This window comes from Aspergillus caelatus, assembly GCF_009193585.1.
Source record: "Aspergillus caelatus strain CBS 763.97 unplaced genomic scaffold BDV27scaffold_352, whole genome shotgun sequence".
Classification (NCBI taxonomy): domain Eukaryota; kingdom Fungi; phylum Ascomycota; class Eurotiomycetes; order Eurotiales; family Aspergillaceae; genus Aspergillus; species Aspergillus caelatus.
The window spans coordinates 1-12,407 of NW_022475615.1; the positions used below are offsets into that span (position 1 = coordinate 1).

The following is a 12,407-nucleotide window of genomic DNA, read 5'->3' on the forward strand; positions in this document are numbered from 1 at the left end:
TATTTAGTATGTTGCTTTAAAGCTTCATTTTTAATGTTGGTTGCCATACAGAAATTCGTGCGGCAGGTGGGGACGTGCGTCAGGTGATCAAGTACGGTACCTCGGGCCGGGGATTTTCCGATGTCCCATCAGAGAAGTGGGGTACAAGATGATTTGAGGTCCACATCTTCCAATCTCCCTTGCTCTTCTCCACCAGACGACAAAGCTACAACCATGGTTTGTGAATCGGAACCTCGTAACACCTGCTCTTCTGCTTGCTGCGACGAGCAACGTAACAAGATCAAGGCCAGAGATGGCTGCGTTCCCCAGACCTCTGACCAGAGACACATTGAGAGCAGTTGTTCTAGTGAGAAACCACAGGAAGAAGACCACAAAGAGCCCAGCTGCTGCAAAGATAAGCCGTCTCCCTGCTGTGATGTCTCTTGCCTTGATCGTATTGCCCTCCGCGAATGCCACAAAGAGCGGATTCTATCACCTTCTTGTGGAGCATCTCCAAGTAAGTTCAATTTAGCTATCTCGGACGTTGGTCCTAATCGGTTGCATTAACGCCCAAGTGTAGAGCTGCCGACCACCAGCTGCCAAGCTCCCGACGGCAAGCCATGCGAGCAACACCGTCGCTCAGCACGTACCAAATACATAGCCACGCTTGAAGCTCTGGGCTGTATTTGCCGTGCTTTGATAGCACTCGGACAGGAATCCTGTTGTGCACCGCCAAGACGTTCTGCTCTTGGTAAAGGCCGTCGTTCTACCGACTCTTGTTGCACAGGGGACATCACGAGTCCCAAGGCACGTCACAGCGCAAGTCTAAAAGGTAGACGAGAGACCTGCTCAAGCGGCTGTTGCGGTCCTAGCAAGGCTCCCACAGTGGCTAAGCAGCGTCCTTCCTCTAGCAAGGGGAGGCCCGTCGACTCTGGTAGCTGTTGCAATGGATCTGGGACAACTGGATCTACTGGTCAGCATGCCTCTGTTACGAAGGAGGAGTTCAACAACATCACGAACAATTCGAAGGGTTGTTGCGGTAAACAAAATGTCTGCCCGAGACCTACTGCTGAGCAATGTTCGTCTTCTGAAAAAGGAAATCCTGGCCGTAGTGGCTGCTCAGCTGGCTGCTGCAGTAAACCCAAACCAGCCTCCGGTGCCTTGTCTGCAGAGAAGCCCAAGAAGCCCGCCTGCTCGTCTGGGCGCTGTGGTAAACCTGAAGGGCCCTCCGAAATTTTGCCTGGAGCAAAGACCGTTAGGCCTCGGCCTGATACCTGCTCAACAGGCTGTTGCAGTAAGCCCGTAACATCTCCATGCACAAGCACCGCAGAAACGTCCGGCGACTTCATAGAGGTCATCTCGGGTACCGCTACAACTGACCTCGAAAAAGGAATGAAGGGCAAGGAGCATGTCGCTTTGAGTATATCTGGAATGACCTGTACCGGGTGCGAAACTAAACTTAAGCGAACTTTGGGTACACTGCAGTCAGTCAATAACCTGAAAATTAGCTTAGTGCTCTCCCGAGCAGAGTTCGATCTCGACGTGGGGGTTCAGTCACTCGATGAAGTGTTGAAGTATTTGGAAAGGACTACCGAGTTCAAGTATGAGCGAGTCAGAGATCGAGGATCTCGCGTCGACGTTATCGTCCCCAATGCCTCTGAGTTCATGAAGCAATACTGGCCCCGTGGCGTGACCGAGATGACTCTCGTTGACGATAGAACCATTAGTGTCTCTTTCGATGAGACGATAACCGGAGCACGAGATCTGGTCGAACGTGGCTGGGGGAGTCCTGTCAGCCTGGCTGCTCCTCAGCCTGATCCGACACTGCAGGCTGGAGCCAAACACGTTCGACATATGGGATATATGACTATTCTGTCCATTATACTAACAGTGCCCGTCCTGGTCTTGGCTTGGGCTCCACTTCCAGAGAGAGAAATTGCCTATGGCTCTGCTTCACTAGCACTGGCGACAATTGTCCAAGTAGTCATCGCGGGTCCGTTCTACCCAAAGGCATTGAAAGCCTTGATTTTTTCTAGGATAATTGAGATGGATCTACTCATTGTGCTGAGCACGAGCGCCGCCTACATTTTCTCGGTGGTCTCATTTGGATATGTCATTGCGGGCCAGCGACTCTCCACTGGTGAATTCTTCGAAACCAGCACGTTGCTGGTTACTCTGATCATGGTTGGTCGGTATGTCGCTGCACTCGCTCGCCAGAAAGCGGTTGAATCGATTTCGCTTCGGTCACTTCAGTCGCCTATTGCTATCCTCACGGACGACTCCGGAGCCAATGAAAGGGAGATCGATGTCAGACTCCTTCAATATGGAGACATCTTCAAAGTCGTTCCAGAGACTCAGATTCCTACCGATGGTACAGTCATCGGTGGCTCGTCAGAGGTCGATGAATCAATGATTACTGGAGAGGCTATACCGGTAGACAAGACCCTTGGGTCTGTCGTTGTCGCAGGCTCTGTTAATGGTTCTGGGGTGCTGATTATTAGGTTGACGCGTCTCCCCGCTGATAATACAATTTCTATGATCGCAAACATGGTAGATCAAGCAAAGCTGTCAAAAGCAAAGATCCAGGATATGGCAGACCGAGTAGCGAGCTACTTTGTACCCGTGGTAGTCGCTCTGACTATCATCACTTTTGTGATCTGGATCGCCGTAAGCATTGCAGTGCGAAAGCAATCTGGATCTCAAGCAACCACCGAGGCCATAACATACGCTATCACAGTCCTAATTGTCTCTTGTCCTTGCGCGATCGGCCTGGCAGTACCTATGGTAATTGTTATTGCTAGCGGCGTCGCTGCCGAGCGAGGCGTCATCTTCAAGGCTGCGGACAGCATAGAACTCGCCTGCAAAACTTCCCACGTGGTATTCGACAAGACCGGAACTCTTACACAAGGCAAACTCACCGTTGCTGTTGAACATATAGACAACACGAGGAATTGTATATCGCTACTTCTCGGCCTCATTGGGAGTAACAAGCATCCCATCTCCGCCGCCGTTACTGCACATTTGAAAGCCAAGGACATAACAGCGTCTACCGTCTTCGACATTAAGCTACTAACCGGCAAAGGTGTAGAGGGGTCTGCACCAGGTCTCATCCTCCGCGCAGGAAACTCACGATGGCTCAACCTATCGTCTGATCCACAAGTTGAATCGATCCTTGAACGAGGCTATACAGCATTCTGCTTCACAATCAACGACACCCTCGCTGCCGTCTTTGGTTTAGAAGATTCACTCCGCCCTGACGCCCTTGAAACCATCACAAAGCTCCAGGAACGCGACATATCCGTCCACCTCCTCTCAGGTGACGACGACGGTGCCGTCCGCTCCGTTGCAAGACAACTCGGCATTGTGGCTGAAAACATCCGCTCCCGCTGCACCCCAACCGACAAACAAGCCTACATCCAAACTCTGCTCACGCCCGTCGACCAACCCCCTCACAAGAAGATCCCAACAACAATCTTCATCGGTGACGGCACAAACGACGCCATTGCCCTCGCCACCTCCACAATCGGCGTACACATGAACCAAGAAACCGGCACCGACGTCGCCAAATCTGCCGCAGATGTCGTGCTCATGCGGCCCAGTCTACTCAGTATCCTGACAATGATCAACATCAGCGAGAAAGCGGTGTGGCGGATCAAGTTTAATTTCGGCTGGAGCTTTGTGTACAATTTATTTGCCGTCTTGCTTGGTGCGGGGGCCTTTGTGGATGCCAGGATTCCGCCGGAGTTTGCCGGCTTGGGAGAGTTGGTTAGTGTCTTGCCTGTCGTTCTTGCGGCTGTGCTCTTAAGATGGGCGAGGGTTTAGGTATGTACAAGGATACATACGGTAGGGGCTAGGATTCTGTATCGTGAAGGATTGTATTGAATGGTGGATCAGACAAGAACGTTGATTAACAAGCATTGTCCTGCAACAGAACAGAAACTGCAAGTGGCGCCAAGTGAACGCTCAGTGGATAAGCGTCCCTACATATCATACATCTATGAAGGTCTTTCGATCGTTATAGATTAGGTCAAAGCTTATCTTACTATTATGTGTATTACATGGTGGTCCAACGACATACCTAATGCAGATTAGACTTAGGGCTCAATCGGGGTATCCTTTAAAGCTAAACATCACTATTCCCAAATGTTGCATCTGAGTTTAGGAGAAGTTAGGATTAACAGGAAAAAAAAAAAAAAAAAAAGCCTTACAAGGATACAGCCACATTCTGGAAGTGAGCTCTGTCAAGCCAAGAACCATGGTTTCTAATTTCGACTTTAGTCATTGATTTGTTGATGGCGACGAGCACTGAGTATTAATGACACAAAAACTTCATGCTATGTAGATATGGATAGCACCAGGCACGATATATCTCATCAAGGAACAAGTGTGTGCAGAGAGTCCTCATGGTATAAAGTAGGGGTTAGCAATTCATGAGTCATAGGTACATAACATATATACAAAGATAGATAGATTCGTGGTGAAGCCGCTGTGGCTTTTGGACGGGGTCCGCGGGAACCGGCCTCGTAACGCATTGGGCAAAAGGGGAATCGTGCATTTTGTACTCGGAACATGTCGTAACGCTTGTAGAGGCGATCATGAGAGCTTTCAGTTTTCATACAAGCCCTAGTATTCCAACTTATGCGGTCACTAAGTATAAAAGACAGCGTCGGTCAAACGAAGGGCTGCCCATATGGTCGATTTCCCTCTTGAAATAATACCCTATTATCCTGTCCACCGCCGTCTCCATCGTCAGTTACTATTTGTGTATTCATTGGACAATGAAGTAGGGTGGATCATATACGAAAGACCTTGTCTGGCACCAAAATAAAGTTAGCTTTCCCCGAGATCCCCCGCTTTTAGCCTTAGGCACCCCATTTGGAGGAGGTTGCTGTCCTTCACGAATTTCGAAACTCCCAGGTCGGAAATCAATCTCCGACTCTTGCACGTTGCTACATATCACAAGGGGTTTGGTCCTGGTGATCCTTCTCAAAGTGAGGACTCGTCCACGACGATACGTCTCGAGACATTGCCATGGAGTCGACTCCCCGGAAGCTCCGGAAGCGAAATGGCCCACAGGGCATTCAGAAATCCAACGCCAGTCATGATCGTCGGACCGGGACAATAGCCTGTCAATCCTGTCATATCCGTAAGAGACGATGTGTTTATACTGCGCAACATCACCAGTGCTTGAATTGTCTCCAGGAAGACCATTCATGCCTACCCAGGGGGCATGTAATGCGGTATGCTGTTCGATCATCAGCGATGACGCTTGAATCGAGGAACTGATGTGATAATCATGGTTACTTGCAGGGCCATCGAAGAGGAATATGAAGAGAGAGCTCCCGAAGATTCCCATCAAACGTTCAATCTGCCCTTACCGCGTGGTATCGACCACGAAGTACCTCGCTGGGCAGCTGTCTATTCCATGTTTCAAGAGGTCCTGCATTTTCTTCCACCTGAGGATAACATATCCGATCAACATGAGGATATAAATGTACCCGAAAGCGACGAAAGCCATCTGAATATGAGAGCCCCTGAAAGGGTCGCTGCTCAGCTATCATCCAACTCCACAATAAACGCACAAGGAGACACAAAGCACCCGGCCTCTGCACTCGAAAGCGAACCCGAGCTACCCATACATACATTATCACCTCCATGTCCTGGTAGCGATTCGGCTATAAATGAAGGCTTTGGGCTAATGTATTACTCAAATAGTGGGGAGGGCCTGGATCTAGACGATATCGATGCCCTGCTGAGTTTTTGATGGACGTCCTGTGTGTCGGGTTTTCTTTATCCCATGTCGGCCACTTCCAAGAGGATTTAGCGGTATAGAATGTCCATTTAGCCTGTCGGAAATTGAAATATCGAAGGGGTCATGTGCAGGGGAAAATTCATCAATGATTGATATATTGATTATGAAAATGGTTGCTGGGGCGGACAAATTCGATGTACCAAATGGGTTCTGACTGTAGAGGGTCAGACAGTCAGCATCGATCCAAGTCGTCTATCTAAAATCGCTACTATATTATTGGATATTAATTTTATTAATTTATGAATTATTATTTTCGTCGCTTCGAGCCCGCATAGGTACCACCTACAAACGGGAGCTGCTGCAGACTCCGGATAGAGTGTTATATCAAGGTCACAGAATTGTCAAAGCATCTTCGTTTGCTAGTTCACTCCAACAAGGCTGGCCTGGAATGTTTTCAACCTCATTATATAGTTTGCCCAGTCACATATGATTTCGGCTCTCGGCTCATAAAGGATGTGAGCCGGCGGAAAAGCTCCTCTATGTTACGTTATCCTATCGAGCTCCAAGTCCATATACAGCCACATTATGATTGAAAGCATTTACTGCCTTAGAAATGATGATTCTTTGTACTGCCAAGGATTTGTATCCTCCTTCCACCGTTCCTCGGCATATCTACCCTAGTAAAGGACGCCCATAGTAACAATCCAACTCTATCTTTAGAGATATATACTAGGGAGCTGAAATATCAGTCTAGTCAAAGCAGTAAACAGTAGTTCAATTCCCGAAGACGTAGCTAGTAGAGCCCCGTGAGTAAAATACGTGGTCGCAATATAAAACGCCACCTACCTCATCAAGCAAAATCTAGAGACAGTCGCCCATCAATATCGGTCTGATGCTAAGTCTTTTTCAGATATACTCTCACGGACACGTTCCTAGGATCATCGGTCCCATCTCTGGCAAAGCGCGATGTGAAGCAGGTTCCCCCCCGCGTAAGCCATCGATGATGACCGTCTTGGCTAAGGCGTCCTGGTCTTACATCTCACGGTCGACTACCAATGAGATACACTCAGAGGGGCTAATGCCATTCCCGTGCCTCACGCGATATGAATAACGGCTTTGTATGGATTCTGTGCGTCTATGAAATTGACAACTCGGCTGCTCCCATCCCATTTGGTGGCTTGCCCTTCTGGGTGCCCATATGAACCACAATAGGCCTTATGCAAAAGGCTTCTGCTAGCTGGACAATGCATACCCTTATACCAACATTACCCCCGCCACTAAAAATACAGAGCTACGCGCCAACTTCCAACTCAAACTTCACAATCAATCGATAGATGGCGCTTGCATTGTACATAATAGGAGCGACAATCTCGTTGGCTATTGAGCTTCAGAGCGCAACCGGTTCGCACCGAGGCTAGCGACAGTGGAAAGCAGTTGCTGTATCCGAAACCCCTCATTCAGGCGACCGATGCTGTTGGGACAAACATCATTTCACCCGAAACCCCACTTTCGATTGAATGGTGGCTGGTCTGCTCGTCTAGAAGTGGGGAAGTAGAATTTAAAGCAACTGCGGAGACGTTTCCGAGGCGGGCCTAGATAGTAGATCTTGATATATTGTCATACGCATACTATCGTTGACTGTAGTACAGAATAATCTCCTAGGTACTTAAGGGCAGTGACTATCTGACCTGGATATCAAGATTTACCTTTTACTCTTTAAGTAGTAGTTACACGAGGTGTAGACGCCTCAGGGTATTTAGTTTAGGTGGACGTTGCCTTTCACACCACCACCTACTTTAGTACCCCAGTTTTACGACTACCACTAGCCTTACTTCATCCATCATGGCTCCTGACCTTGATGCTCTCGCAAACTTCAGGACCGACGGATACAAAGGCCTGAAAGAGCCTGGTGGCGACGCATATGAGATCCCCGATATCCAGCCGAACAGCCCCTTGGCACGAAAGATAAGGGTGCTGTCCATCGGAGCCGGTGTTACGGGCATTCTGAATGCATACAATATCCAAAAACACTGCCAGAATGTGGAACATGTCATCTACGACAAGAACCATGATATTGGCGGTACTTGGCTTGAAAATCGATATCCCGGTGGGTGCGAGGTTTCCTCCTTCCCTGGAGACAAGAAGAGTGAGTGACACTGACCATATGGCAAAGGGTGTGCTTGTGATATAGTGAGTTAACGATTGGCCGGCAGCCAATTTCCTCTGAGCCCAGTCTCGATGCACTCAAGTCAAGACCTTTCCATTTTCACGTCACTCCTCCCTCGGGCCATTATTTGCGGCCCGTGCTACTTGAACTCTAGCAATGCTGGGCTGTTGGGAGTAAGAGTGACACTCAATTGAGACACCGGGAATGTGGCCTAATGGCACTCGCCTTTGCCTGATATTCCCACTTTTGACTAACTTAAGCTGTTGCTAATGGGCCTAATATCTAGCCGAGCCATGCATATACTTATCCATTTGCTTTGAATGTAAGTCCATGCGCTTGGTATCTACTCAACAAAAAAGATACTCTTTTGATCGAAATTTGCTAAGGCTCTCCGTGGTGTAGCCCGACTGGGCTCAATGTTTCTCTCATGCACCCGACATCTGGGCGTACCTTGACAAAGTCTGCTCTGTGTGGGACCTTCGAAAGTATATGACATTCAACACGGAGGTAGTGGGTTGCTACTGGCAAGAGTAACAAGCCAAATGGCAAGTCAGACTGAAGCGCACAAACCCAGATGGCACAACCCAAATCTTCGAGGATTGGTGCCATCTTCTTTTACATGGCACAGGCATCTTGAACAACTTCAAGTGGCCGGATATCGAAGGTACAAAGGCCTTGGAGTGCTGTTCAAGTCCAAGGGTTGACGGAGTATTCGTACAGGTTATTCACACAGCAAGATGGCCGAAGGACTATCAGTCTCAGCAGTGGAAACAAGAACGTGTGGCGGTAATCGGGTCAGGAGCTAGTAGCATTCAGACGATTCCTTCCATGCAGCCACATGTCAAACACATGGATGTATTCGTGAGAACCGGTGAGTGAGGTCTCTTCCTTCTCGCCGTACATTATACCCCTATTAGCATGACGCCTTGGGCAAACTCATGCCACAGCTTAGACTTCCGCCTGAGGAAGCTGAGTTGTGAAGACTGGGTACCTATTGACGACTAAATATGCTACTTGCCACCTTCCACTACTGCGATGTCTAGGTTCTAACTCAATCCTATTTTAGGTATTTGGTTTGTCGACATTGCGGACAATCACGGTCAGAATCATGTGTATACGGCGGACCAGAAATCCGACTTTCATCAGGATCCAGCTAAGCTGGTTGAGCACGCAAAGTCAATCGAGGACAAGGTCAATGGTATATGGCCAGCGTTCTATAGCAACTCGACGGCCCAGGAGGAAGGCAAGAAGATTTTCCGGAAGAGGATGGCGGAATTCATCAAGGATGAGCGGCTACTCGAGGGATTCACGCCAAAGTTTGGCGTTGGATGCCGAAGGGTGACACCGGGAGATCCCTATATGCTGTGAGTCCCGCCAACCCACTTACAATGAGAAATAATTTCAGACACACAAAGCCATTAACATCATTAATCAATCAATTAGGGCGATTCAAAACACTAATGTCGATGTCCATTTCACGCCTGTCACACGGATCACGGAGAACAGCGTCATCGGTGGCGATGGAACCGAGGTCGAAGTCGACACTATCGTCTGTGCGACCGGGTTTGATGTCTCATACCGGCCTCGCTTCCCCATTGTGGGAAAAAACGGCGTCGATCTTGCTAATAAGTGGAAGCTGTGTCCTGAAGCCTACCTTGGGTTGGCCGTGCCGGAAATGCCCAACTTTTTGACATTTATCGGACCGAACTGGCCCGTTGAGAACGGTAGTGTTATGGGACCCTTGTACCATGTCAGCCTATACGCGGTCCAGATAATTAAGAAGTTACAAAGCGAGTTCGTTGCAAGTCTGACGCCTAAACAACATGTCACAGATGCCTTTAATGAGCATTGTCAAGAGTGGGTCAAGCACACAGTCTGGTCAGAGAATTGCAGGAGCTGGTACAAGAACAACGAAACCGGCCGCGTCAATGCAGTATGGCCTGGAAGCAGTTTACACTATATCGAAATCATCAGGCAGCCACGCTATGAAGACTATGAGATTGAATACCTTGGTCCCGCGAAGAAGAACATGTGGGCCTTTATGGGTATGGGGACGCCGCGGGCATTAGTCGAGAAGAACGACGTTAGTCCTTACTTGGCCCTTGAGAATCTAGATCCAGAATGGATGGAGGCTGTCGGTATTGGGCCGCGTAAATTGAACGAATCAAAAGTGAGCTCGGAATCTGGCGCTCCGGGAAAGGAAGGAGAGAGATGTGCAGACGAGGTGTGCCGGCCGTTGGAGGCTCACCCAGAGTTGGGCAAGTAAATTGCTTCGTGTAGGATTGTCTTTATTTATTGATTCTTGTTCATTGGGTTAGGTGCTAGACCAATGAGGACTACAATAAATGTGTCTAGTGTTCTTCGCATTCTAGAAAGCTTCATCATCCTGCCATAGCCATATCTTGTAATGATCCACCTTATATACACATCAACATGTTGATCCAATCACGAATAAATCACGAACCCAAGCCGATGCGGGTTCCAGGTAGGAATAATCCGCTGATCTTGACCAATCCAGATTTTTAATCGGACCTCTTAAAAATCCTCCCTAACACCGGCCGGGTTGGTTAGAGGGGTGTGGGGTCAAAGCCCGGCTCGACAACAACTGTACCACATCCCAACTAAACCAGGGCAGGCTAGCAAGCAGTCATTTAATGCCCATTCTGCGACATCAGAAGTTGGAGAACTGTGCGGCTTTCCGTCGTATCAAAGTTGTCACATGTGCATGCCAATGCAGACAACAGCTGATGACTGTCTCCATAACAAGAATCCGCTCCAATGGTGTTGATTGAGCTATAGGCCAGGCATAAATTAGGCCCATTATGTCAATAAGAGACTACCAGTAAGAGACAAGTCCCCAAAAACTGGTGCTTATCGCCAAATGTGGCTCAATTCATAGGATTACCCCTCCGAGGCCTTTAAAATGCAGAGGCCATGCCGGCTTGGATTCAATTTTAAACAAGACTTTTATTATTTGTTTGCGACATTTGCTCCCTCACATTTAACGGGGAGAAAGCATTATGAAATTGATCACAAATATTGAACCTTCTTAGATCCAACTGCCTGGCATCGCAATGAGGCCTAAACGGCCAGGCATAAGACACTCTGGGAGTTTACTTGTCCAAATCCGAGACAAGCGATGCAGCGTCCCAATAGTCGTATCTGGTTGACGCGCGTTCTACCTCTGTGTCTTGGGCCAGCTATGTGTACAACCCAACCTGGCCTATTCTCTCGCATTTCATACGCTAAGAGCGACTTCTGAAAAGTACAGAAAGTGAAGCTACCACTAAGATCTGTCTCTTTCGTTTGTCTGGTTGGTGTTACAACACTAAATCTTTCAGGCAGCGATCTTCACAGTTTTGAACCCGAGAAAACTATGGTGAAAGTGGCGAAATAAGCAGGATAACGACTCTTGCAGACACTTTAAACGCACAACCCCTCGATGGGTAGGACTAAATGATAATGGCGCTACTTAACATAAAAGTGGTGTCTCAAGCATTATAGCACCATTGCCCTCGCCTTTATCTTTTACCTCTACGCCGTTGGAAGACAAGAAGAACAAACTACAACCCAAGCTACTTCTAATAACATGTCTTATCATCGAATCCTCCCCAGACCTGACGGTTATGCCAATGAGTCCTTGCAGATCGATCATGCTCAGACGACTACTGGACCTGCTGAATATCATTCAGAGGACGGTGGCATTCACAAAGCATCGACCCAGGAAATGCAGGCTAACTTCAGATCAGAAGGTACGTCTCACTATATGTTCTACAGCCCGATTTTGGCCTGCTGGTTGACTTTCAACCGTCTTGAGGGCATCTGGGTCAGTGCATCTCAAGCATCCTTCCGCCGTGAGACATACAGAGATGATAACAAACCATAGGTTTTTTGCAATATTGTCAACATTACCTTCCTGCAGCGGCGGCGGCAAATCCAGGACTTCTACCGCCCGCTATTACTAGGATAGTAGAGGAGCAATGGAGGCGGCTTTCCTCGGCGGAAATGGACCAGTGGCCGACATTCGGTGAAGTAAGCCTGGCCATCTGCTATGTGGGACATGGAGTTAACAGTAACTCAATGCTGATTATTTCTAGTCTCAGAACAACAAGAAACAACAATGTTATTCCGGGGATGGGTCTCAGTCGCGGGTGCAAGATGAAGACAGTGAAACCCGTAGCGGAAGCTCAGCTAATGGACATAACAGCCCAGCGCCAAATCGGAGGGTTAGGTCCGTGGGTGAAGATGATACATATCCACAGACATTATTGCCTTCTTTGAAAACCTTGTCTTGGGGTACCAATGATAGCTTTTCCCAGTCCAATGATCTGTGTGGGATGACGGACTTCCCTGACGCCGGTCCTACAGCGGTGGCGCATTATTGGGAAGCGCCGCTTTTGCACCAGCCTCAGCGTGACGGCGTGACAAGAGAGCTTAACAGGTTCGATACACATCCCATCGAGGCTCGGCCATGTTCAACCACTGAGGGATGGAGTTCCCAGAGGTTCT

At 48.6% G+C, this 12,407-nt stretch overlaps 3 protein-coding genes across 3 annotated transcripts; all 3 read left to right on the top strand.

The window, feature by feature from the left end:
• Window positions 1-213: 213 nt before the first annotated feature.
• On the top strand, window positions 214-3,801 carry BDV27DRAFT_163787 (cation-transporting P-type ATPase PCA1; the record flags this gene model as incomplete). Its single annotated transcript, XM_032073590.1, has 2 exons — window positions 214-496; window positions 560-3,801. The coding sequence occupies 2 exons, from the start codon at window positions 214-216 to the stop codon at window positions 3,799-3,801; spliced, it is 3,525 nt and encodes a 1,174-aa protein (XP_031921291.1).
• Window positions 3,802-4,644: 843 nt separating this feature from the next.
• On the top strand, window positions 4,645-6,015 carry BDV27DRAFT_138067 (Zn(II)2Cys6 transcription factor domain-containing protein). The gene is made up of 2 exons (XM_032069148.1): window positions 4,645-5,219; window positions 5,290-6,015. Exons 1-2 carry the CDS (start codon window positions 5,011-5,013, stop codon window positions 5,741-5,743), a joined length of 663 nt encoding a protein of 220 aa, XP_031921292.1. The 5' UTR covers window positions 4,645-5,010; the 3' UTR covers window positions 5,744-6,015.
• A 1,558-nt stretch (window positions 6,016-7,573) lies between these two features.
• Window positions 7,574-10,983, top strand: BDV27DRAFT_150639 (flavin-containing monooxygenase; the record flags this gene model as incomplete). The annotated part of the gene is made up of 8 exons (XM_032071249.1): window positions 7,574-7,838; window positions 7,905-7,921; window positions 8,185-8,220; window positions 8,301-8,412; window positions 8,449-8,769; window positions 8,965-9,262; window positions 9,342-10,036; window positions 10,952-10,983. The coding sequence occupies 8 exons, from the start codon at window positions 7,574-7,576 to the stop codon at window positions 10,981-10,983; spliced, it is 1,776 nt and encodes a 591-aa protein (XP_031921293.1).
• Window positions 10,984-12,407: the final 1,424 nt, after the last annotated feature.